The sequence below is a fragment of the Talpa occidentalis genome, unplaced genomic scaffold (assembly GCF_014898055.3).
Source record: "Talpa occidentalis isolate TD23 unplaced genomic scaffold, MPIMG_talOcc4v2.1 talOcc4.9, whole genome shotgun sequence".
Classification (NCBI taxonomy): Eukaryota; Metazoa; Chordata; class Mammalia; order Eulipotyphla; family Talpidae; genus Talpa; species Talpa occidentalis.
The window spans coordinates 16,489,548-16,516,251 of NW_023605305.1; the positions used below are offsets into that span (position 1 = coordinate 16,489,548).

Sequence of the window (26,704 nt, forward strand, 5' to 3'; positions counted from 1 at the left end):
GGCCAACTCTCTTGGTTCGGGCAGAGCTGGCAGGAAGGATTCCTTCCCCAACACACACCTCATGGGTCCTGAAGGGTAAGTGAATTCATTGGGCTTTTTTTTTTTTCTCTCTCTTTTTTTTTTTTCTCTCTTTTTTTTTTTAATAGAGGCATGTTTTATTTATTTATTTATTTATTTGTTTGTTTGTTTGTTTGTTTGTTTGTTTGTTTGTTTTGTTTATACATGCACTGGGTACAGTCAGAAGCGCGGGAGGGTGAGAGAATCCACCAGAGCCAGAGCGGGGAGCAGAGCAGGCAGAAGGACCGAAGTACACTGCAGAGGGGAGCAGCGGGCGGCAGGAGAGGTCTGCGCGCCATGTGGGACCCTCCTCCGGTGGCCGGGGAGCAGCCGGGGATCGAACCAGCGCCGCAGAGGCCGCGGGCGGCTTCGCAACCCAGCGCTCAACCACTGCGCCACTGGGGAGGCCCTTTTTCTCTCTTTTTTAAAAGATTTATTTATTTATACAAGCACTGGGTACAGTCAGATTCACAAGAGGGTGAGAGAGTTTGCCAGAACCAGAGCGGGGAGCAGAACAGGCAGACTGACGAAGTACACTGCTGAGGGGAGCAGCGGGCGGCAGGAGAGGTCTGCGCGCCATGTGAGACCCTCACCCGGTGGCCCCGGATCGAACCGGCTTTGCTGAGGCTGCAGGCAGCTTCGCAACCCAGCGCTCAACCGCTGCGCCACCGGGGAGGCCCTCATTGGGCTTTTTACGCCACTGTCCTCTATGGTTATCACCTGGGCCCCTGACTGTGTTGCTGTGGAAGGCGCTTGGGAGCGTGGGCGCGGAGCACGCGTGCCTGATTGTGGACACCTGGAGCATGAGCGTGGGCGTGCGTGAGTGAGCACACCTGTGCCTAGGGGCGGGGCTGCACCGGCACCATCAATCAAAAGGCCGCTACGAAAGGACCAGTGACTACGGAAGAGGCGAGAGAACGCCAGAGAGAGCCCAGAGAGAAGGGCGAGTCATGAGGTCTTCCTCAGTGAGTGGTCTCTGGGCCTCAGTTTCCTTATCTGTAAAAATGGATGGAATAACGGCCCCCACCCATCGGCTGTGGAGGAGATGAGATGACAGGATGCTCTGCAACAGTGAGGACTACCACGGGCCCGAGCGCAGCAGGTAACACCATCAGCAGGACGATGGGATTGCGCCGATGGGCAGCCTGCAGCCAGGCAGAACTCCAGCCTCAGGGTCCTGGGCTCCGGGAGGGAATGGACAGGGTGGGGCGAACTAGACTTGGAAGCAGAAGTGCCTGCCTTGCCCTTTGCCCCTAACCCAAGTGGGACCTGAGGGCGCACGTCCCCTGTGGGGACTTGCTTTCCAGTCCCCTTTTAGGCATCAAGGGGGTAATGAAGAATCACAGGAACCTGCATGCGAGTCCCTGCCCTTCTGTGGGCCGGAGACAATCCGCACGTCTGAACCTCCACTTACAGCAGACGCGTGAAGGCCCCAAAGGTCGTTGCCGGCAAAGCGCACGGAGCAGACCGTCTGGCCTCGTGCATGTCAGCTGTGGGTCCGCGGGCAGCCGCCTTCCCTCTGCACCCGCAGCTGCCTGTGCCACTGCCCCCCAATCCTTCACTGGGCCCCGGGGCCCCAGGACGGTGCCGCAGGAGGAGTGGAGACTTGAACATTGACCCTGCGCGCTGAGCAGGAGCCGGGAGCGGGGCCCTATGAAGGGGCCCTTGTGAGGTGACGGCCGGGGCCCCCCTGGGGAGCGACGGGGGGGGGGTGCTGCGAGAGCCTGGCCCAGGGAGGAAGGCGTGGAGAGGCCGCTGCTCCCACCAGATCTGGTTTAATCTCCTTGTCCTGTGGGGCCGGGAGCACTCGCTGCCCACTTGCAGGAGAAAACAGGCCGAGAGGCAGCGACGGCCCCGTGCAGCCGGCCAGGCCCGTTCCTCGGCCTCGACCCTCCCCCGGGCCTGCCCGCCGGGCCCTGCGCACAGCCCGGTCCCCTCGGCCCTCCAGTCAGGCGCCCCGGGACGTCTCGGGGGGCGGGGCGCTGGGGGCGCTGGGGGCCGGGCGAGGGCGGCCGCCCGGGAGGCCGAGCCATGGACGCGGGGGGCTGCCGCCACCAGTTTCGGATCGCGCTGCTGGGGGACGCGGCCGTGGGCAAGACGTCGCTGCTGCGGCGCTACGTGGCGGGCGCCCCGGGCACCCCCGAGCGCCCCGCGGAGCCGGCGCCGGCGCCCACGCTGGACGTGGAGGTCCACAGCCGCCCGCTGCAGCTGCGCGCCGGGCCGCGGGTCAAGCTGCAGCTCTGGGACACCGCGGGCCAGGAGCGCTTCAGGTGCGCGGGGCGGGGCGGGGGGCTGGGCCGGGGACCCGCGGGGGGCGCTCTGCGCCCGCCCCGACTTCCCTCCAGGGGCTGAGGCCCCGCGCGCCGGGCCTCGGGTCCTTCCCTCCCAGTCACTCCTTCCGCCCAGGGAAGCCCCTGGGGCGCGCCTGAGACCCGGGTGCGCCCTGGAGGGGCGCTCGGACCTTGGGGGGAAGGGACGCGCGGCCCTGTCCGCTGGGGGCCAGCAAGTTCCCCCAAATTGAGAAGGGAATGTGAAGTTGAAGGAGGAAGCAGACGTGTCTGTTAGTCACAATGAGAGTTTGAGGGCAGCTCGCACGCAGGGTGCCCCTGGAGCTGGGGCCGGGGCTTCTGGCGGAGGCCTCTGCGCCATGCGCCTCACTAAGCTCTTTCATACCGTTTAGTTCACGGGTCTTCTTGGGTGAGACCAGGGACCCCGGACGTCAGGGGCCATGTCACGCGCACCTTTGTTTGCTAAGGAGAGTAGCAGGCCTCTGGGTCACCCTGAGCGGTGCGGTTCACAGAGCTGGGAGAAACCATGAGGAAACCGGCTGTCTCCCCGGGGTGGGGCAGCTCCGGTCACCGACCTGAGATGGGGTCCGCGCAGGATGGAATCACTTTGGTTTTCCCACAGCCCCCAACGGTGAAAGCTGGGGGAGGAGCGGCCTGGCTGCTGAGAGTCCCCCGCAGCAGAGGGAGAGGCGTCGAGGAAGAGAGATTTGGTGTTGGCCCTGAGGGATGCGAAGGAGACCCCCAGAGAATGGGGAGCAAGGATCTGCAGTCAGCGAGCTAACAGAACCAAGAGTCCCCGCCCTGGAGCGCGCACTCTCTTGGGAGAGACGCGGATGGGGGACGGAGGCGCCCAGGGAGAAATAAAGCCAGGCTGGGCTGAGAGGCAGTCAGCGGCATAACTCAAAGGCGTAATCAACGTCTCCCAACTTGCTTCCCACCCCATCAGGTGCATCACCAGGTCTTTTTACCGGAACTTGGTGGGTGTCCTGCTGGTCTTTGATGTGACAAATAGGAAGTCCTTTGAACACATCCGAGACTGGCACCGGGAGGTGACGGCCACTCAGGGCCCGAACAAGGCGATCTTCCTGCTGGTCGGCCACAAGAGTGACCTGCAGAGCACCCGCTGTGTCTCGGTCCAGGAGGCGGAGGAGCTGGCTGCTTCCCTGGGCATGGCCTTCGTGGAGACCTCAGCCCAAAACAAGCGCAATGTGGACCTGGCTTTCGACACGCTGGCGGAGGCCATCCAGCTGGCCCTGCAGCAAGGCGACATCAAGCTGGAGGAGGACTGGGGGGTGTCCGCCTCATCCAAATCCCGAGGCCACCCCCCAGGAAGCAGCAGCCAGGCCCGTGCCAGTGCTGACTCTGGGAGGGGAAGAGTAAAGCAGGGGCAACCCCTGAAGAGCTGGAGGGGCGGGGAGAGTTGCCACCTCTCTGGAGGGCAAAAGGCAGAATGTCTCCAGAGGCTTAACATAAACAGTATCCTGACACAGCCACACCTCTTGGATTCTGGGGTATCAGCTCAGCCTCCTCCCCCGCTGGAAAGATCTAAGAGGACAGCTGTGCAGTTTCCTGTCCTTGGGCCCATGTCCTTATTGTCAATGGGGCCCATGAGACCCCAGCTCTCCCGGCGGGTGGGGGTGTGGTGAGGGGGCGCGTGTGCTGTGCTCTGCAGCCTGGTGAGAGCGGAATGCTGAGAACTGTCAGCAGCACCGTCTCCTCTTGGCTGGACGAGGCTGTTTCTGGCTTTATTCCTGGGTATGGATGCTGAGATGCTCAGCGTCTGGACGCCACAGCCCAGCCGAGGAGGGGCGCAGGGAATGTCAAGGGAAGCCTGACCCGGAGCCTCCTGAGGTCCTTAAACTTGGTGTCAGAGATGGGATTAAAGGTGTGGCCTCAGACCCGCATGACTGCTCAGTGCCCCACCCCCAGGCTGGAGGCTGGGTCTGGACCCTGGAGGCTGGAACCGAAGGAGCAGTTTGGTTGGGGACACAGGGGACACTGATAAGCCTCAACATCCACTTGTAGGGCTGAAGAACCCACAGCCTGCTCTCCACTTTGTCCCTCTGCTCACCCCCAGCCCCCCCACCCCCACCAGTTGCCGGGAGTGCTGTGGGATGCCGAGCTCAGTTTGCATAGCTCCCCAGACCAGCCCACCCCCCAGGGGCAGCCTACAGCAAGGCTGATCTAATGGGGGAAGGTGTTCTAAGACCCTGTCCTCACCCCAACTCAAAACTGAAGGTCAAACCCAGCTTGTTTCTTCCTCAGGAATCTGTGACCACTGACAATTCCTCCTTCTAGGTGTCTTTTTTTTCCCAAAGATTTTTATTTATGCATACAAGAATTGTGGTATAGGCCAGAGGTGTGGGGGGGCTGAGAGGATTCACCAGAGACAGAGTGGGGAGCAGAACAGGCAGACTGACTGAAACACCCTGCTGAGGGGAGCAGTGGGCGAGACAGGAGAGGTCTGCTGTGCCATGTGGGCAGCTCCCTGGCTGGGGATCGAACTGGTGCTGCAGTGGCTGTGGACAGCTTCATAGGTTGCATCTTAACTCCTTGCGCCACCAGGGAGGCCCACTGCCCCTTTTTAAAACAATCTTGGGGGCCCCCCCGGTGGTGCAGCGGTTGAGCACTGGGTTGCGAGGCTGCCCGCAGCCTCTGCAGCGCCAGTTCGATCCCCGGCTGCTCCCCGGCCACAGGAGGAGGGTCCCACATGGCGCGCAGACCTCTCCTGCCGCCCGCTGCTCCCCTCAGCAGTGTACTTCGGTCCTCCTGCCTGCTCTGCTCCCTGCTCTGACTCTGGTGAATTCTCTCACCCTCCCGCGCTTCTGACTGTACCCAGTGCTTGCATAAATAAATAAATAAATATTAAAAAAAAAAAAAATCTTGGGAAGGCAGCAAGATTGTCAGCGAAGGTGATGTGGCTGAATGTCTCATCCACCTCAGGGCTCTGGCCCCAACCTCCCAGGCCCCCTTCCTGTGGTAAAGCCCAGCCTGCTGGCTAGAGAAAGGCAGGGCTCAGCAGCGGAGAAGGGCAGGAGGCTCAGAGGAGCAGGTGACCCCAAAAACTGGAACAGCACCTCCCACAACAATTCAGAAGCTGATGCTCTCCACTGGGAGCAAGCCATCACCATCACAGTCCAGCTTCTCTGGTCTGTCTCCTCTTGAGTCTCCGGCCTCTAGGGTTTCTCTGATTTAACATCCACACTGCCTCAAGGGGTGTGTGTGGGGTGTGTGTGTGTGTGTGTGTGTGTGTGTGTGTAGAACTAGGGTGTAGGCCAGAGGTGCAGGAGGTGAGAGGATTCACCAGAGACAGAGTGGGAAGCAGAACAGGCGGATCTGCTGAGATACACTGCTGAGGGGAGCAGCAGGTGAGACAGGAGAGGTCTGCTGCGCCTTGTGGGTAGCTCCCTGGCAGGCGGGAGTGAATTCATGCTGCAGTGGCTGTGGATAGCTTCATAGGTTGCGTCTTAGCTCCTTGTGCCACCAGGGAGGCCCTTCTGTAAAAGTGTTTTGTTCTTTTAATTTTATTATTTTTTATTTTATACATTTTTTAAACAAAGTTATTTATTTATGCATACAAGATCTGGGGCACAGGCCAGAGATGCGGGGGGTGAAGAGGATCCACCAGAGACAGAGTGGGGAACAGAACAGGCAGACTGATTGAAATACACTGCTGACAGGAGCAGCTGGCAAGACAGGAGAGGTCTGCTGCGCCATGTGGGTTTCTCCCTGGCTGGCCGGGGATCGAACTTGTGCTGCAGAGGCTGTGGATTGCTTCATAGTGCGGTGCTTAACATGTTGGGCCACCAGGGAGGCCCTATTTTATACATTTTTTACATCATTTTTCATTTCCGCACAATGTATGCATTTTCATCTTGGTTCTAGTCCCCATACAATTCCCACCCCCTTTGTTTTTGATCCTACTCCCCACCCCCGCCAGTAGTGTGTCTCTGGTTTATAGTTGCTTGTTGATTTTTTTTTAAAGATTATTTATTTATACAAGCACTGGGTACAGTCAGAAGTACGGGAGGGTGAGAGAGTTCACCAGAGCCAGAGCGGGGAACAGAACAGGCAGACGGACAAAATACACTGCTGAGGGGAGCAGTGGCTGGGGATGGAACCGGCGCTGCAGAGGCTGCGGGCAGCTTTGCAGCCCAGCGCTCAACCGCTGTGCCGCCAGGGGAGGCCCTTGCTTGTTGATTTTGATTTTTACTTTATTATAACTATGTTTTTTCCTGGTCCCTTATTTAGGTTTTCTAAATTTCTGCTAAACTTCTCTAGTAATGAACTATAGAAATGATTCCCGAAAGTATAGTCTTTTGTAAAAGTTTTTTAATTAACAGAAAACTATGCAAAGAGGCAAGCTGGAAGCAGAGACCCCTAATCTTTTGCTAGTGCGGTGGGCCCCTGCCTGCGGAGGGAGCCTTGGGAACCTAGTGAATGAAGAGGGAGGACGCAGCCTGCCCTCCGTGCACAGGCTGGGACAGAAGACGGGGCCGCACCCAGCTCTGTTCCCCACCTCTGAGCCTCAGTCTCTTCGTGGTGGGGGGAAGGTCTCCTACCGCACAGGTCTGCTGGAGGATTGAAGGTAACAACGTGCGTTAAGTGCCCAACAGATTTCTTTCTGCTAACAAGGCCCCTTTGTCTTTCATGTCTTGTTCCTTACCTGGAGGGTCCGTCCTCCATTCTGTCAACACTTGCTTTTTCCTTCACAGTTTAACCCAAATGCCGCCTTACCTAAGACACCAATTCCTTCTCGGAGCCTTCAGAGCACAAGTGGCTCATTTTTGGAGATTTCAGACCCTCCTGCCTGCATTTTATCACCCCACTGAAGACTGTAGCTTTCCGAGGCCCAGGCTGATTCTTTTGGGGAGGAGGACACTGGGCTTTTAAAAATTACTATCGAATTTTCAAACATCCAAGTGTAAATAAGCTGAGATAAAGTATAAAATAATATAAGGAATTCCTTGTCCACGTACCGCAGCTTCAGCAAGTATCACCAGGAAGGCCCAATGCCATTTTACTGTCCCCCTGGTTTTACGGGTGCTGTTCTTGGGATCCTCGCCTGGCAGGGAACGGGTGCTGTCGACCGGTGTGGGAGGATCTTTCCAGGGCCCCTGGCCAGGACACCCCCTGCGGAAGGCTCAGGCGTGGTTGGGAAAGGCAGGTTTCACATTGCATCACCCTCATTCCTGCAGCTATGGGCGTGGGGCTGGGACTGAGGCCAGCATCGAGGAAGAGGGGACATCCTCGCCTGTGGGGGCTGTGGCCCATCATTTTTTAAGCTACCACCCTGGGACCACACACAGGGGATACAGGACCAGGCCCTCTATTGAGGGGAAGCCCTGCTTCTGTCTTGGGACCCGCTCTGCAAGGTGGTTTCAAATGGCACCTGACGTGTCCTTGCAGAGGTGCCACGGCGGCTTTGCTAAGCCCACGTCTGGGCGTGTCCTGGGAGCCGAGACCCAGAGGCCCCTGATCACCTTTGGGCTCTGGCTCTACCGTGCTCCTCTTCTTGCCCACAGTGTCTCACGGCCTTCCGTGCTCCATGGACACCCTCTGGCACTACCAGTTCCGCATCATCCTCCTGGGAGACTCGACTGTCGGCAAATCGTCCTTGCTGAGACGCTACACGGAGGGCATCTTTTTGGAGGGTGTCAACCAGACAGTGGGTGTGGACTTCTCTGTGCACTTCATGGAGGTCGAGCCTGGGGTCCAGGTGAAGCTCCAGTTCTGGGACACGGCAGGCCAGGAAAGGTTCCGGTGAGTGTTGCAGCAGCAGGCCCCTGGGCTTGGCGCTGCCCCCTGCCTTCTACATCATGGCCCCTGAGAGGGAGAGCCCACCCACTAGGAAGGGAAGGGGCAAGAGAAAAGGCTTTGGAGGTTTGTTTAGAAGGAAGGACTCGGACCAAGAACACAGTTCTGCGTCCTGGCTGCCCAGCGACTTTGGACAGCTCCGTGACCTCTCTAGGCCTGGGTGCTCTTACCTATAAAGGGGTTACAATGGGGACCTCTAAGGGCCTTTTCCTTTTAAAGATTTTATTTATGCATACAAGAGCTGGGGTACAGGCCAGGGGGAGGGGGAGGTGAGAAGGATTCACCAGAGACAGAGTGGGGAGCAGAACAGGCAGACTGACTGAAATACACTGCTGAGGGGAGCAGCGGGTGAGACAGGAGAGGTCTGCCGCTCCATGTGGGTAGCTCCCTGGCCCGGGTTCAAACTCATGCTGCAGTGGCCGCGGGTAGCTTCATAGGTTGTGTCTTAACCCCTTGCGCCACCAGGGAGGTAGGGGCCTTTTCTAACTGCGGGTCACTGTAAGACCTTGATCCAAGCTCTGGCTGCCTCCTCCATGCGTCACCTCATGCTGGCACAGGGGACCCTCTCCTGGAGGGCATCCTGGTCCCAAATGGGTCCTTTTTCTCTCAAACAAACCAATTATGCTGTTCAACCACCTGCTTTTTGGTTAATTCTTTCTCAGGAAAGTCTTTCAAGCCTTATTCCTTTACCTTTATTCAAATCAACTGCAGCAACTTCCTGGATGGTTCCCTTCCTGCCTGCTCCCAATTCCACTCTCCACACTGGCAGCCTGAGGAAGACTTTTTTTTTTAACATGCAGCCATAATCGACTGTGTCCTCCATCTAAAACTTCACTGGCTCCCCATTACCTGTGCAGCAGCTTTCAAACTTTTCATGTGCCGGTTTTTAGCATTGGAATTCTCTTGTCAGATGGAACTTTACCTCACTGCCCTAAGATGTCCACCATTAAGAGAGGTGTTGATCAGGATGAAGAGGGTTGGGAAGCCCAGAGTCAGCATGCTGGGCTCCCACGTCACACCCCTTATCACTCCCTGTAAGACGCACATGGGCGCACACAGGAACATACACGCAGCGGCCTCGAGGTACGGGCACTGGCCCACACTAAGCCTGAGGGCTGCCACCCCCAAGCTCACTTTCTGCTCATCTCTGGCCTTCTCTCCTAATGCTGCACCTTGTGCTTTAGCTACACTGACCTGTTAGTGTCTTCACACCTCTGGGCCTTTGCACATGCTGTTCTTATCCCTTAGTCACTCCCATCTGTCTCCAGAAGACTTGGGGAGAAGTTTGGGGCACAGTGAAGTGTGCAGGCTCTGGAGTCAGATGGGCTTGGCTGAAACCTCAGCACTGTTCCTGTAGCTGTGTGCTCTTGGGTAAATTACTCAAACACTCTAAGTCTTAGTCTCCTCACTGGAAAACAGTGTTAAATGAGATACTGTAAATAAAGTTCTTGACACATGATAGGTGTAGTATTTCTTCTTCAGGCTTATTAGGGACACACCATGAGCTTATCCAGGGAAGGGACTGAGCACCGCTGGGCACCTGGGAAACACTCTATAACCTCCGCTGGCGCGCACAAGTTCATCAGCCAGCTGCCCTCCGGCTCCTCAGCCGGTGCCCAGTGCCCTGTGCTCAGCAGGACGTTAGGCTCTGGGGACCAAATACAAGTGGGAAGGTAGAGGGTGTCACGCCCAGGATGGGGGCTAAGTTGCACCCAAGATGGTCAGCTAGTCAGACGATCCCTGACAGGTCACTGGGGGACACCGCTCTCTCCTGTACCCCCGCCTCTGGTCACGAAGGCCTGTGTGTGCACCACTTACACAGCTTTCACATTTACCCTTCTCCCAACTTTACCAGGTGGCAGCCCGCTAACAAGTCTCTCTACGTCCATGGTCGCCCTCCACTGCCCTCCGGTTTGTTCAGATAGGCTGAACTCAGTCTGCCAGAGTGACCTTTTCAAAATGTAAATCTGACTACATCCTGCTCCTGCTTACAATCTTTCCTACTGGATAAAGCCATTTCTTTGCTGGGGCCTATAAGGCTGTACAAAGACTGGCCCAACTCACCTCAGGACTGGCAGACATAAGCTCTCCCAACTTGAAGAGGATCCCCACCCCCTTCACCTGGGTTACTCAGACCTCCTTCCTTGCCCTGTGAACCTCTCTTTTGCATCTCTGTCACAGTGGCAATTTTGTATTTATCCAATCGCAGGATTGTTCCTGTTTCTGTTCATCGCAGAGCCCACTGCCCTGCACAGCAGAAATAACAAGCCCCTCAATAAGCAGACAAGACTCAGACAGATGAGGTCACTTACCTGTAACAGCTGATTAAGCAATGAGGTTTTTAAAACTCTGCACCAGTTCTTTCCTTTCAACTGCCCTGATTCCCTTGTCCCTTCCCTTGCGTCCTCAATGGAGGATTCAACTAACTCTGGATTCCTTCCTGGCTGCCGAGGTCAGTGACTCGCTCCTATTATCGGAACTCAGCTGGAGGCCTTTTGCTGTTTGATATCACCAACAGAGCATCCTTCGAGAGCATCACCCGGTGGCATCAGGAGGCTCTGGAGAAAGTGAAACCTTTCAACATCTTCTTCCTGGTGGTAGGTCACAAGAGTGACCTGGAGGCTGAGCGACAGGTGATGGCAGAGGAAGGGGAGAAGTTGGCCGCATCTCTGGGTACTCGCTATGTCGAGACCTCAGCCAAGAGTGACAGCAACATCAGCACAGCCTTTGAGCTGCTCATTCAAGACATCTATGAGGCTGTGAAGAGGGGGATCATGGAGCCACACTCAGAATGGGAGGGAGTGAAAAGCAGAGTCCATCTCAGGCCAAGCTTCAAGAAGCAGAGGAGCAAAGCAGGGCAAGGTGGATGTGCCTGTGCTGGCGACCCCTGGGTGAACAGCCACATCCCCTGAAGCCCACAAACCCTTCACGATCCACAAGGGCCATACTGGGCACAGGACAGGATGATGCTAAGTGCCACTGAAGGTCATGACCCTGAGGTCTCTAGAGGCCTGGCTTCCTCTGCACCATGGTGAAAAATACCTCCATCAGGGACAGCAGCAACTAAGGACAGGCAGCTGCACAGACAGGCCTTTCCCCAAGGCTACTGACATCCTTTCTTAGGGTCAAGGATGAATACAACTTTCTCCAAGAGTTCCAGAAGAACAGGTCAAAAGAGGTTTTGCCAAAACCAGGATCCCTCTTCAGTCTGGGGTTCATGCTAGAAGGTTACCCTGGCCAATCTTTATGCAGAGAAACTGGACTCAAAACGCCTACTGATGGAAGGAATGGCCTTCCTTGGAGTAAAATAATGGAAAATCCCTGGGTTTCTTCCTCAATCACAAAATTAACAATGGTGCTGCCACCTGCTGACTACAGAGCCACATCCAGTCTTGCTTGTCCTAACTCCCTGTGGCATTTCAAAGGCTGTGAGCCATGTACCCTCTAACTTTCGATTAATAACTTTTTTATTCTGGAAAAGCAAATGAAAGTCATATTCATATAAACACTGACATTACAAAGTACAGGAGAGAGGGGAAGGGAGAACGAAACAGAAAACTCTACAAATCCTGCTAATACTGTCTCACCAAACAAGACCATAATGCTTTGTCCCATATTCAATCACTTATATAATAAACCAGAAATAAAATCTTCTCTGGAAGATACATTGCTCCTCTTTGAGACGGCAGGGAAAAGGGACCGGAAGTTGGGGTAGGAGGCTTTATTCTTTTGGCAGATCCTTTCAGTCATTATATTGCTGCACTGTTAATAAAAAATATATGCTTCTCTGTCAAGCATTAAAAAAAAAATTCCAAGGATGAGATGGCTGAGGTTTCAGCTCAAGTATCTCCAAATACATTGTTGTCCATTCCCTGACCTTTCCATGTGTTATTTCTTGGTCGTTTTCCGGATCAATGCCATTCTCTGAAAGGAGAGAGGAATAACCGATTACACAGATTAAGGTCAGGAGCTTTCTGGAACACCCATGTGTGGCTAGCAGGCAGCATGTTCTTCACCACAAGGTGGAGTTCTCAGGAACCTACCGGACAGGGCCGCAGACTACTTTTAACCTGAAGACAGTCTGCTGCCCAGAGATGCCTGGATAGACCAGTGGATCCACATTGTAGACCAAAAGGGCCAAACTGCTCTAGGCTAGCAGGATGGCAAAAAAGTTAAAAGCAGAAGGTAACAGTTCTTGCCTTTCGGAGACACAGGGGACAGGCCTTCAAAGTATGTGTTTTCTAGGATCTCCCCTACCCCAATCTCTCTCTCATGATGAAGAGGGGCCTCTGTTTCATGTCTGTGTCTACAATTAAAAGCAGCTGACACCTCACACTTGCTCACCTACAATAAAGGAAAACTGATACTAACAACCTTCACCACAGTCATCAGGGAGAACATTCAGATCACATTTTACTATCACCAGACAAATTACTGATTTGTTTTGTTCACTCTTGTTGACCAAGAGTTTGTTCCAATATTATTGCCATTTATTGGTAAATATTTGGATACGGTTGAATGGTGGAAATTTGGGAGCAGAGCCATAGTGAATTCACTGTCAGGAGGGAACCCCATGTGGCCCTTTGATTCAGTTCTGGCGGCTCTCTTGCAGGGCTGCCCCGTGAGCTCTGCAAACATCCCCACTGCAGAGATGCCAGGCTATGGAAAAGAAAGGGACACTCAGGACAGCCCACTGTGCCCATCAAGCTTACAGTTAAAGCTCACTTTTCAGTCAGAGTAGCCAGTTAAATTAAGAAAGCTTTGTCAAAGGGAGGGCAACACTGCCATTACCCTGGCCAATCACAGGAGGACTTGCTCCACAGCAGAAGAGGGGCGCTAGGTTCTCATATGGACCCTCAGTTCAGTGGGAAGAGGGCCAGAGGTCAGAGCTGGGCCGCTGCTTCTCCACCAAAACTGTAGCAGATTACTGCTGTGAATAACCTGCCCTCTGGTCATGAGACCATCTGAAAATCTAATCAGCTGCAGTGAAAGGAGATGGTACTAAGAGATGTGCAGGGGATGAGATGCATCCATATTAGAAAAAGTCAGAATCAACAGCTTTAAATGGTGCCCATCATAGTTGAAAGAAAAAATCCCCAGACCTTGTGCATGAACAGGAAAGCACCAAGGAACAATGAGATTGCCTTCCAGGCCTGCTGCCTCTGGCCTTCTCTGACCTTTGACCAGGAAGTGAAGTTCCCCAGCTGGGAAGTGATAACCACTGTGATGGTGATGTGTGCACTCCCTCTGAGACAGCTCTGAGAGCCATGTGGCTGCCCTGGGTCTCTGATGGCTCCTCACCTGTTTATGAGCTTCTGTGGTGCAAGCTTTTTTGTAGGGTCGGATTTCTTCAGAGCCAAATCCTGGAATCCACATGTTCCACTGGCGCTCTACAGGGAAGGGACAGCAGAGATAAGGGGATTGGGAGGGCAGAGTCAGGTGTGCAGTGTGACCCACAGATAAGTTCAGGGAGGGCTAATTTGAGAAATCAACTGTACTTATCAACGGTCAGCCTGCAGCAGCTCTCCTACACACCCGTGTCTCTTTTCCTAATAAACCTGTCCTTTTAAGATGTAAAAAAAAAAACAAAAACAAAAAACCAAAACCAGTAAGCCTACAGAGGGGTTCTCTGGAACACAAAGTGGGGGATCAAATATGGTACCTTCAATGTTAAAAAGACACCATTTCACTTTTTTTTTTTTTTTTTTTTTAAATTTTCTAGAGGCATGTCTTATTTATTTATTTATTATTTGTTTGTTTGTTTGGTTTATACATGCACTGGGTACAGTCAGAAGCGCGGGAGGGTGAGAGAATTCACCAGAGCCAGAGCGGGGAGCAGAGCAGGCAGAAGGACCGAAGGACACTGCTGAGGGGAGCAGCGGGCGGCAGGAGAGGTCTGCGCACCATGTGGGACCCTCCTCTGGTGGCCGGGGAGCAGCCGGGGATTGAACCGGCTGCAGAGGCTGCAGGCAGCTTCGCAACCCAGCGCTCAACCGCTGCGCCACCGGGGAGGCCCGACACCATTTCACTTTAATGCAAAGAAAGAAGGGGTAGATTAGTCAAAACTGTGAGAGCTGAGCACAAGGTCTCCATGTGGTTTCATGGAAAAGCAAAGCAATTTATTTTTGTAGTTGTTCATCTCTTATGTTCAAAGTAATTCCTCTCTTGGGGCCTCCCTGGTGGCGCAAGGGGGTAAGTCTCAGCACTATGAAGCTATCAGCAGCCACTGAAGCACAAAGTTGGATCCCCGGCCAGGGAGGTGACCCACATGGTGCAGCAGACCTCTCCTGTCTCGCCCGCTGCTTCCCTCAGCAGTGTATTTCTGTCAATCTGCCTGTTCTGCTCCCTCCTCTGTATCTGGTGAAGCCTCTCATCCCTTGCACCTCTGGCCTACACCCCAGCTCTTGTATGCATAAATAAATAAAATCTTAAAAAAAAAGAAACAAAGTAACTTCTCTCAAACCCAAAGGAAGAGGAAGAACAGAACGATATTCCTAGAATCTTGGAGTTAAGAGTGGAGTCCCAGCTCTGTGGCTTCACTGTGGAGCTATATGAGAGTCTGCCTCAGTTTCTTCATCTTTTACCTGGTGGTAACAACAGCAATAAGCACCTTGCAGGGTGGTTGAGAGACTTTAATGACATAATGCAATCCCAGAGCCTGGGATTAATACGCAAAGAAAGGACAAGACATAGGTATGTGCATAACACAGCTCCATGCCCTGTGCTACTGGACATGCTCTTCCCTGTCAAATCGTTGCTACAAGTTGCCAGGGGGCAACTTATTTATTCTACTTTGGCAGTAAAAGGCATAGTACTTACATAGTGCCCCAAACCCATGAAGAAAAGTGTGAAGTCTACTAACAAGAGATTAACGGAGTAAGTCTTTACTCAAAAGGAGTTACATGGGGACTCTTTGATCATACTCCCCTAAAGCACTGAAAACATTTGTTTTGCAGATTTGTTTTACTCCAGGCAGGCATATACTTAAATCAAATTGAGCACAGGAGGTTTCACAGTCATATTTTGTGTCTAATGTACAGTAAATATTCAATGAATGAAGGATTCATGTTTGGGTCTAGAATAATTTTAAATACAGCTCTCTTTCAGTATTTCCTTGAAAATAAAAATCTCTGAAGTCTGCTAATATTGTGACACTAAGATTATTCTCCATGAGGGGCCTCTTCTGGTGGTGCAGGCAGTTGAGCACAGCACTGTGAAGCTGTCTGCAGCCTCGGCAGCGGGTTCAATCCCAGCTGGCTGGAGAGAATCCCACATGGCGCGGCAGACCTCTCCTGTCTCATCCCCTGCTCCCCTCAGCAGTGTATTTCAGTCAGTCTGCCTGTTCTGTTCCCCGCTCTGTCTCTGGTGAATCCTCTCACCCTCCCGCACATCTGGCCTATACCCCGGTTCTTATATGCATGAATAAATAAATTTTTTTAAAAAAAGATTATTCTCCATGAATTAAATTTACAATCAATGACCTCCCTGGTGGCGCAGGGGTTAAAGTCTCAGAACTATCAAGCTATCACCAGCCACTGCAGCATGAGTTCGATCCCCGGCCAAGGAGCTACCCACATGGCACAGCAGACCTCTCCTGTGTTGCCTAGTGCTCCCCTCAGCCATATATTTCAGTAGTTCTGCCTCTTCTGCTCCCCATTCTATCTCTGGTAAATCCTCTCAAACCCCACCCCCCACCCCCACTTCTGGCCTACATCCCAGTTCTTGTATGCATAAATAAATAAAAATAAATCTTCAAAACTTTTGCTATACATGATCTCATTAACATTTCTAAAGAAAGACTCAATGAGAAAGGGAGGTTATTCAAGTACCAAGTATAGAAAACAAAGTCAGAAGCTAACACTGGCCTGAACTATCCCAGCTCATACAGAAGAGAGCTGTGAGGAGTCTGCAGCCCAACTGGTCAGCCTATCTTTGTTGAGGGGTGTGCGGTATGTGCAGCAGATCTACATAGTCTAGTGCCATTTGACACCAGACACCTAAATTCCCATGCTCTGATCTCATACTCTCCAAATACTCTGCTGCTGCTGATTAAGTTTCCTTTCTTTTGAATATTCTGGTATCTGTGATAATTGCTTCTTACTGGTGATGAATACACTGAGATTCAGTGGCATTACGCATATTCACTGATACACTACTCTGTAACCATTATCACTGTGCATCTGCAAAACATTTTCATCATCTGTACATTAAACACTAACTCCACATTTTCTTCTTCCAGTTTCTGATAACAACCACGCATTCTACTTTCTCTATGAACCTGGGCTGTGGGGGTTTTAAAACATGTTAGCAAATTCTTTCACACTCCCAGTAAGAATAGAATTCAGGGCCTCCCTGGTGGCACAAGGGGTTAAGACGCAACCTATGAAGCAATCCACAGCCGCTGCAGTACCAGTTCAATCCCCGGCCAGGGAGCAAACCAAACATGGTGCAGTAGACCTCTCCTGACTAACCTGCTGTTCCCCTTAGCAGTGTACTTCAGTCGATCTGCCTGTTCTGTTCCCCACTCCGTCTCTGGTGAGTCCTCTCACCCCCCCCCCATACCTCTGGCCTGTACCCCAGTTCTTGTATGCATAAATAAATAAATCTTTAAAATAAAAAAGAATAAAATTCAGTGGTGCTATGTGACTATAGAGACTAGGCTAGAAAAAGCCATGTAGTTTCTTCCAGAAGTTTATGAGATGCTTGTTCTGGGAGCTTTCAGGTATCCTGGGACTGCAAAATAATGACTTTATGTAGACAGAACACAGAGTGACCAGAGGAGTCCAGCTTTTTGAGAGACCCTAGCCCATGCATGTCATGGACACAATGAAACGGTTTTGGCCTGAACTGGAGCCCTCAAAAAGATACGTTGTTTTTGTTTTTTTTTTAAAAGATTTGATAATTTATTTATACAAGCACTGGGTACATTCAGAAGAGCAGGAGGGTGAGAGAATCCACCAGAGCCAGAGCGGGGACCACAACAGGCAGACTGACGAAATACACTGCTGAGGGGAGCAGCGGGCATAGCAGGAGAGGTCTGCGTGCCATGTGGGACCCTCGTGGGCAGCTGGGGATCGAACCGGCGCTGCAGAGGCTGCGGGCAGCTTCGCAGCCCAGCGCTCAACCGCTGCGCCAACGGGGAGGCCCTCAAATAGATATGTTTTAGTCCAAACTGCCAGAAAACTCAGCAAGCACCAGAAATAGGGTTGTTGCAGATGTAACTAGCTAAGATGAGGTCATGTAGGAACAAGGTGGGCCCTTAGTCCAATATGACCGGCTTATGAGAAGTGGAGCAGAGACACACAGGGGAGAAAGCCTTGTTAAGGTTGCTAAACTTTACCAAATTCTAAAAACCATTGCCATGATTCCTATAGTTTGAAATTTCACAATTTTGAATTTAGTGTTTGTTAAGTAGAAAAATAGAGCACAGATTATATGTATATCATGATTATAATTTTCTTGGGGAAAATGCATAAATAGGCTAAAAACTGGAAGGGAAACACCATTCTTTGAATGTGGAGACCTAACAGTTGTATTTACTAAGCTCAAACTTTGTGCCAGGCCCCTCACCCTGTTAAGTAGAATATTATGATCCCCACTTTAGAATTATGGAAACAGGTCTAGGAGAAAGTAGGAAGGGTAAGGGAATACAATTAGAAAGCAGTAAACCGACTGTCTGGCCTCATCCCCCTATCGTGGACACCTCTTTTCTCCATGTAACACCACTATTTAATGGATATATCAACCCCAGTGCCTAAAAGTCTGATTCTGGCATGAAGAGTCCTCTGACTACACTTTTTTTTTGGCAGTTCTAAAGGAACAATAGCGTGGAGACCTCAGGAAGAAAGGAGACACATACCTAGATGCAGCTGGACATCTTTTACTTCCAGGGTGGTAGACTTGCGATGCCGAGCAAGCTGGCAGGCTGCTGTTACCACACTCTCGATAAAATCATCAGCAATCTGCAGCAGCATCTGGGCAAGACAAAAGTGAAGGAAGAGTAACCATCACATTGGCAAGGTAGGCTCCTGTTGCTGGGACAACTGTATCTGCCTGAATCACATTAGTCAGGCTTTTAAGCTGAAGTAGAGAGGAGGAGTGAAGACAATAGAAACACACTGACTCATTAACCAGGCGGAGTGTAACTCACACCTTTCTGATGATGGGCTTTCTACATAGTAGGGATCACCTAGCTCAATCCCTAACCCCATATTTGCTTCTGAATCAGGTGGAAAAACAAAAAATGATTCATTATACTTCCTCATTTGAAGTTTCTTTTCTTTTTCTTTTTGAACACTTTTTTTTTTTTTAATAGAGGCATGTTTTATTTATTAATTTGTTTGTTTGCTTGTTTGTTTTTTGTTTATACATGCACTGGGTACAGAAACACGGGAGGGTGAGAGAATTCACCAGAGCCAGAGCAGGGAGCAGAGCAGGCAGAAGGACCGAAGTACACTGCTGAGGGGAGCAGCGGGCGGCAGGAGAGGTCTGTGCGCCATGTGGAACCCTCCTCCTGTGGCCGGGGAGCAGCCAGGGATCGAACCAGCGCCGCAGAGGCCGCGGGCAGCTTCGCAACCCAGCGCTCAACCGCTGCACCACAGGGGAGGCCCTCTTTTTCTTTTTTAACTTTTTTTTTTTTTAAGATTTATTTATTTATACAAGAACCAGGGTACAGGCCAGATACGCAGGAGGGTGAGAGAATTCACCAGAGACAGAGTGGGGAACAGAACAGGCAGACTAATGAAATACACTGCTGAGGGGAACAGCAAGCAAGACAGGAGAGGTCTGCTGCACCATGTGGGTATCTCCCTGGCCGGCAGGGAATCTAATATGCGCTGCAGAGGCTACTGACAGCTTCACAGTGTGGTGCTCAACTGCCTGCACCACCAGGGAGGCCCTCTTTTTAACATTTTCAAAGGACAGAGTTATTAGGAAAAGGAGAAAGAAAAAAGACATAATATAAATCCAAGTAGGCAGATAACTGCTGCTACTGCTGTTGTTGCTGCTTTGCAAAGGGAAAAGGTTTGTGAAAAGAAACAAATGCATAGTTACAGGCAGGCATTAAAAGTTTCCTTTAATTGCTCATGTAAAGTTCCTTAAGCACTTTATTTCCATTACCTCACTTAGTCCTTACAATAACCCAGTGGGGGAAAAAAAGGGCATGGCTTTTATCTTCATTCTACAGAGGAGGATGCTAAGACCCAAAGAGACTAACTTGCTCATAGCCATGTAACTACTGAGCAGTGGAACCAGGATTCAACCTCAAGGTTCTGAGTCAAATCCTGGTTTCATTCTGCTTTATTATCAGTTTTTCCTGGACTTTGCAAAAAGCACAATCAGAATTCTGAAGCTAAAAATGCACATAAGAAAACTGAAAATTTGATAAGTCAATATCTCTAACCCCATTACTTCCTCTGCTAACCAAAGAATAAAGTAAAATACAATGACAACTATAGATACAGACATTCCTTATTCTGTTAGACAACACACTGTCGCCTTCCGTATGGAACAAAATGAATATCATCTAAAGGAAAGATCCTGATTGAACATGCAAATAAACTCTAGACATGACCGCTCCTTCCCTAAGCCCATTAAAATAATAATAAAGGGGACACTGAAATCTAGAAAGACAATAAGTGCAAGGAGATACTTTAAAGAAGCAAAGATTCTAATAAACTTTTAAAGTAAATGTTTGCTAAAAGGGCCTCCCTGATAGAGCAAGGGGTTAAATCTCAGCACTATGAAGCTATTGGCAGTCACTGCAGCACTGAGTTTGATCCCTAGCCAGGGAGCAAATCCACATAGCACAGCAGACCTCTCCTGTCTTGCCTGCTGCTCCCCTCAGCAGGATATTTCAGTCAATTCGCCCAATCTGCTGCTTACTCTGTTTCCGGTGAATCCTCTCACCTCTCTGCATCTCTGACCTACCCCCCAGCTCTTGTGTGCATAAATATGTTTAAAAAAATATCTTGAAAAAAAAAAAAGTAAGTATTTGCTAAAGCGATACTAAGTAAAGGGCCTCTGGTGGCCCAGCGAGTTGAGCGCAGTGCTGTGAAGCTGTCCGTAGCCTCTGCAGCTTGGGTTCGATTTCCAGCCTGCCAGGGAGATACCCACAGGCATGACAGACCTCTCCCATCTCTCTTGCTGCCCCCCTCAGCAGTGTATTTCATCAGTCTGCCTGTTCTGCTCCCTGCTCTGTCTCTGGTGAATTCTCTCACCCGCCTGTGCTCTGGCCTGTACCCCAGTTCTTGTATAAAAATAAAATAAAATCTTAAAAAAAATAGTTTAAAAAAAGGAAAAAAAAGAAATTCTGAAAAAAAAAAAAAAAAAGAGAGCGATACCAAGTAAGAATAGGAACAGACCTAGCTCTAAAACACGTGTGCCTGTAGAAGGGACACCACTGAGAACTGTCTAACTTACCCTTCACTATTCCTGAGATCCGTGATTTGGATATGCCATTTATCACAGAAGACTGGGCTGAAGCATGGAATCAAAAACTGAGGAATTATTACGTGTCTATATACAGAATAGTTCTCCAGAGCAGCCAAGTGATTTCTCTTCACACACCCCTGACACAGAACATGCAGGTTTATCCACCAGAAACTAAATGGAAACAGCTCTGGGGCAGAATATACCAGACACAACACAAGTAGGAGAGAGACACAAATCTCTTTCTCTTTGCCTTTCTTCAAGAATGTTGGAGGCTAGGGATAAACCCTCTAGACAGGAGACTGGAAGATTTTTCCCTTAAGATATTAAATGACACCAAAGAAAAGACTTACAGACATTGACATTTAGGGATTCCCCAACAAGAAGAATGACTTGTGGACAAATTATTCTATAGTGAAGCCAGTTGTATGCCGGAGCCAGCTGAGACAAGCTCATGAAAGTCAATTATTCGCATTTCTCCCCAATTTTGCATTCAGTGACAACAGGCTGATAGCTTAAAATAGGGCATAGTGGGAATATTTACAGCACAGAAATCAAGAAATGCTAAAAATCAGGGCGTTTTTCTCTACAGAGCTGGTTGTTAAACATTTACTATTTACATAACAGGGTGAAGTTCACCAGTTAATAAATTCTGCTTCCAATCAGTTTTTTAGCATTCCAGAATCACTAGATATTTGAATGAAGTCTTCAACACCAAGAGGAAAACAAACAAACAAAAGGGGACTATAAGGAATGCCAAGGAAACAAAGACAATGCAGGAAAAAGAAGAAAATGACAAAAAATGTAGTTAATGCCCTCAGAAAGATATTACAACCATAAAATAAGACCAGAGTGGCTAGAGGGAAGAAAAGACCAATCAGTCAACAAGAAAAATTAAGATTTTACATAAAAAAAATTAAAGTGTTTAGAAAATAAATGAGGGAAAATTGCCTAAGCAAGTAGGACTTAGAATTACAAAGAAATGAAAAATATGAGGAAAAAGACCAAGAAAAAACTAAGGGTATTAGTGTAAGATCTAATATCTAATCATCACTCTAACAAGAGGCAAAAATAGAGGAGAAATTACAAAAAAATCTAATAAAAGAAAATGGATCCCTCACACACTGCTGATGGAAATGTAAAAGGGTAAAGTGCTTTGGAAAATGTCAGGTAGTTGCTCTAAGGAAAAACATGAGTTTCAAATGACTCATCAATTCCATTCCTAGGTATATATCCAAGAGAAATGAAAACACATGTCCATACAAAAACTTGTACACAAATGAAAAAAAAAGAAAGAAAAATCACCAAAAAAATCTATATGTGAATGTTTATGGCAACATTATTCATAATGGCCAAAAAGTGGAAACAATCAAAAAGTCCACTGACTGACATATAAACAAAATATGGTATATCCATTCAATGGACTATTACTGAGTCACAAAAAGAAGTATCAACACATACTAAAATGTGGATGAATTTTAGGAACATTATACTAAATGAAAGAAGTCAGTCACAAAAAACAAATATCAGATAATTCCACTTGTTTACCAGAATTGGTAAACCTACAGAAACAGAAAGCAGATTAGTAGTTGCCTAGGGCAGTGGGGGTGGGGAAGAAAAGGGGAGTGACAGCTAATACAGATCAATTTCTTTTGGGGAGGTGATGAAAATGTTCTAAAACTGATAGCTTATACTTGTACAACTTGCTGTACATTTCAAATAAGTAAATTTTATGGTATATAAATTATATCTCATTAAAGTTGCTACACACATATACACAAAGAAGGCACATATTTTCCCGCTGGTTAAAAAATGAAAATAACAATGAAGTTACACTGTTTTTGTAATTTGCATGTCCTTTTTGTGTCATAACACACTCCTTAGCAAAGACCAAAAGAAACCAAAATAAACAAAATCATCCCAGAATCAAGGCATGCAAATATCTAGAAGAACTCAGCACAGCAAATAAAAATGGACATATACTACAGCTCACATAAAAATTTAGAACATGTTGCAGGGGTTAAAGACACAGCACCATCAAGCTATTGGCAACCACTGCAACAAAGTTTGATCCCCAGCTAGGGAGGTAACCCAGATGGCACAGCAGACCTCTCCTGTCTCGCCCGCTGCTGCCCTCAGCTGTATATTTCAGCAGATGTGCCTATTCTGCTCCCCACTCTGTCTCTGGTGAATCTGCTCACCCGCTGCACCTCTGGCCTGCACCCCAGTTCTTGTATGCATAAATAAATAAATCTTTAAAAAAATTCAGAACAGGGCCTCCCTGGTGGCGCAGCGGGTTGAGCGCAGTGCTATGAGGCTGACTGCAGCCTCTGCATTGCCAGTTCAATTCTCGGTTGGCCAGGGAGATTCCCATATGGCACAGCAGACCTTTCCTATTTTGCCTGCTGCTCCCCTCGGCAGTGTATTTCGGTACTTCTGCCTATTCTGTTCCCTGCTCTGTCTCTGGTGGATTCTCTCGCCCTCCAGCGCCTCTGGCCTGTACCCCAGTGCTTATATAGATAAATAAATCTTTTTTTTTTTTTGAAAGATTTATTTATTTATTTATCAAGCACTGGGTACAGTCAGAGGCGCAGGAGGGTGAGAGAATTCACCAGAGCCAGAGCAGAACAGGCAGAAGGACGGAAGCACACTGCTGAGGGGAGCAGTGGGAATGGCAGGAGAGGTCTGCATGGCAGGAGAGGTCTGCGCGCCAAGTGGGACCCTTGCCAGAGGCCGGGCATCGATCCGGCGCTGCGGAGGCTGCCGACAGCTTCGCAGCCCAGCGCTCAACCGCTGCGCCACTAGGGAAGACCCTAGATAAATAAATCTTAAAAGAAAAAAATTCAGGGCCTCCCCGGTGGCGCAGTGGTTGAGCGCTGGGCTACGAAGCTGCCCACAGCCTCTGCAGCGCCAGTTCGATCCCTGGCCACCGGCGAGGGTTCCACATGTTGCACAGACCTCTCCTGCTGCATCCACTGCTCCCCTGAGCAGTGTATTTCTCTGGTCTTCCTGTTCTGTTCCCCCACTCTGGCTCTGGTGAATTCTCTCACCCTCCCGCTCTTCTGACTGTACACAGTGCTTGTATAAATAAATAAATCTTAAAAAAAAAAATCAGAACAGGAAAAAGATTCTAAAAAGAAATGAGAACAGCAAGAAATTTCTTAATAGATTTTAGAAGACAATGAAGCAAAGCCTTCACAATTGAAAGGAAAAAACAATTTCCAGACTAGAATTTTAAATCCAGGCAAACCAAAAATTAAAAGTGGGGTTACAATGTAGACATTTACCTCTCATCTATCCTTTCGTAGGAAGTAACAAAAATTGTGCTACGGCAACAAAAGGGAGAAAAGTGAGAAGGGGATGTGGGATCTAGAAAATGAAATACCCAAATAGAGAAAGAATGTAAGACTCATGAAGAGTTTGCTCAAGTGGCCTAAAATTAATCAATCTGAAGTGGATGGAGGTTTCTGGGAGTGAAATCTCCAGGGAGGTGGGGAGAACCCAAATCAATAAAGTATTTTTCCATTTGGAAAACAATTTAGATAGGTGTGTAACAGCTGATAGCAGATACAGAATAAAAAAGGCACCAAAAAAAGTAAAGTAAATAAAAGTGAGTCAGGGCCTCCCTAGTGGCACAAGGGTTAAGACACAGCCTGTGAAGCTGTTCACAGCCACTGCAGCATGAGTTCGATCCCCTGCAGGCCAGGGAGCTACCCACATGGTGCAGCAGACCTCACCTGACTCGCCAGCTGCTCCCGTCAACAGTGTACTTCGGTTGATCTGCCTGTTCTCCCCGCTCTGTCTCTGGTGAATCCTCTCACCCCTCCCCCCCCCACCCCAACCTCTGGCCTGTACCCCAGCTCTTGTATGCATAATAAATAAATAAATATTTAAAAAAATAAAATGAGTCAATTATCAACTTCAAAAGAATAAGCTGCACAAGAAAGGAAAGGCAACTAAGACATGACTTGGCTCAGTGGTGAACTATATATATATATATATATATATATAATATATATATATATATATATATATATGTCAGGTTTTTTTTTTTTTTTTTTAAGATTTATTTATTTATTTATTTATAGAAGCACTGGGTACAGTCAGAAGCATGGGAGGGTGAGAGAATTCACCAGAGCCAGAGCGGGGAGCAGAACAGGCAGAAGGACCGAAGTACACTGCTGAGGGGAGCAGCGGGCAGCAGGAGAGGTCTGTGCGCCATGTGGGACCCTCACCCGGTGGCCGGGGATCGAACCTGTGCTGCAGAGGCTGCGGGCAGCTTTGCAACCCAGCGCTCAACCGCTGCGCCACCAGGGAGGCCCTATCAGTTTTTATACATATAGTCAGAATAATGTCAATACTTACTTTTCAGTTATTTTCACAAAAAATATCGTGACAAAAATAATATTGGAAAAGTGAAGAAAAGTTGTGTCTGGCATGTGTATGTGGTTTAACAAAATTTTCTTCTACCATAATAGGCATCCGATAGATTATTATAAAATTAATGAATCAAAAGATATCTGTTTAAGGATATTACTTAGAAACATGGAGGAATATTCTAGAAACAACTAAAACTGTTGAAAGGAATTGCCCATGAGTAGCAAACAATGCCCTTTTTGACAAGTAAAAGTAATAGCAGCTGTCAGTTATAAAGTGCCAGGTATTCTCCTAGGTAACTTATATAAGTTATTCCATTGAACTCTCATAATAAACTTGTAGATAATGTCATAGCTACCAACACAGGAGGAAACTGAGTCTCAAAGTTTAAATGACTCATGCTACATAAATAAGTTGCAGAGGCAAGACTTAAATTCAGATTTGTGTGCCTCTGTGGTCTATGGTAACTGCTATTTCCTACTAGTCTCAGGGATACCCAGCTGCACCTTACCTCCTCCACATCTTCATCCAATTGCTCATTAGGGTCCACTTCTCTTACTAAGTCTTGTAATTTCTTCTTGGTCAATACCTAAAGTTAATAGGGAAAAGATTTTTTCAGTAAAGTATTAAGGAAACAAAACAAACTCATTACTCCATAATAAAGAAAGACTATTAATTTGTTGGGTTTAGTTTCTCTTCCTAAAGAGGTAACAGTCTGTCCTACCGGTGGCCTGTTTTGTTCCCTGCTGTCTCTGGTGAATCCTCTCACCCTTCACGTCTCTGGCCTGTACCCCGGCTCTTTTTTTTCTTTTAAAAGATTTTATTTTATTTATACAAGAGCCGGGGTACAGGCCAGATGTGCAGGAAGGTGAGAGGATTCACCAGAGACAGAATGGGGAACAGAACAGGCAGACTGATGAAATACACTGCTGAGGGGAGCAGCGGGTAAGACAGGAGAGGTCTGCTCGCCATGTGGGATGCTCCAAGGCCAGTGGGGATCGAACCGGCACTGCAGAGGCTGCAGACAGCTTTACAGGGCTGCACTCAACCGCCTGCGCCACCAGGGAGGCCCCAACCCCCAGCTCTTGTATGCATAAATAAATAAATCTTAAAAAAAGAAAAAGAAATACAGAACGTAAAGACCTCATAATTCTACCACCACCTAAAAATGACTATGTTAGTATTTTAGCTTGTCTTTTAATTATATATATATTTTTTAAAGGACTGAAGTGTTTTTTTTTTTTTTTATTTATTTGTTTGTATTATACAAGCACTGGGTACACTCAGAAGCGCGGGAGGGTGAGAGAATTCACCAGAACCAGAGCGGGGAGCAGAGCAGGCAGAAGGACCGAGTACACTGCTGAGGGGAGCAGCGGGCGGCAGGAGAGGTCTGCGCGCCATGTGGGACCCTCCTCCGGTGGCCAGGGAGCAGCCGGGGATCCAACTGGCGCTGCAGAGGCTGCGGGCAGCTTCGCAACCCAGCGCTCAACCGCTGCGCCACCGGGGAGGCCCCTTTTAATTATTTTTAATGGAGCAGATATGTGACATGTATGACATTTCCTTTATGAAAGAGGGATCATGGTTATATATACTTATACAGATATTTAAGTTATACACAGTTGTTTCCTGCCCTCAGGGAGATTTGAGCATATTTGTTCAGGAACAGGCAAGTTTATAAAACACACATAATGATAGAAAGGTGCACAGGGTACAAAAGTAGCCAAAAGAGAGTATCA

General features: G+C 49.1%; 3 protein-coding genes and 1 pseudogene across 7 annotated transcripts in view; 2 read left to right on the forward strand and 2 right to left on the reverse strand.

The window, feature by feature from the left end:
- Positions 1-12,303, forward strand: LOC119235401 (ras-related protein Rab-39B-like). Of its 4 annotated transcripts, none has more exons than XM_037498745.2 (3): positions 1-75; positions 7,871-8,108; positions 10,615-12,303. In XM_037498745.2, the coding sequence occupies exons 2-3, from the start codon at positions 7,894-7,896 to the stop codon at positions 11,072-11,074; spliced, it is 675 nt and encodes a 224-aa protein (XP_037354642.1). In that variant the 5' UTR covers positions 1-75; positions 7,871-7,893; the 3' UTR covers positions 11,075-12,303. The 4 variants fall into 4 exon arrangements, with proteins under 4 accessions (XP_037354642.1, XP_037354641.1, XP_054546986.1 ...); XM_037498744.2 differs by lacking the exon at positions 1-75 and adding an exon at positions 953-1,159; XM_054691011.1 differs by lacking the exon at positions 1-75 and adding an exon at positions 3,839-3,856.
- Positions 2,089-3,735, forward strand: RAB42 (RAB42, member RAS oncogene family). Its single transcript, XM_037498746.2, is given in 3 exon segments — positions 2,089-2,327; positions 3,292-3,632; positions 3,635-3,735. Coding segments are annotated over 3 exon segments (651 nt in total). The 3' UTR covers positions 3,706-3,735.
- LOC119237388 (small nucleolar RNA U3) lies at positions 6,590-6,664 on the reverse strand (annotated as a pseudogene).
- TAF12 (TATA-box binding protein associated factor 12) overlaps positions 11,617-26,704 on the reverse strand; it is a 27,064-nt gene continuing 11,976 nt past the window's right edge. For both annotated transcript variants that reach the window (XM_037498747.1, XM_054691012.1), the window contains exons 3-6: positions 25,480-25,557; positions 18,022-18,136; positions 13,464-13,552; positions 11,617-12,086 (exon numbers count right to left, since the gene is read on the reverse strand). In XM_037498747.1, coding sequence (XP_037354644.1) covers positions 12,051-12,086; positions 13,464-13,552; positions 18,022-18,136; positions 25,480-25,557 — 318 coding nt within the window. In that variant the 3' untranslated portion in view covers positions 11,617-12,050. The remainder of the gene's footprint in view (positions 12,087-13,463; positions 13,553-18,021; positions 18,137-25,479; positions 25,558-26,704) is intronic.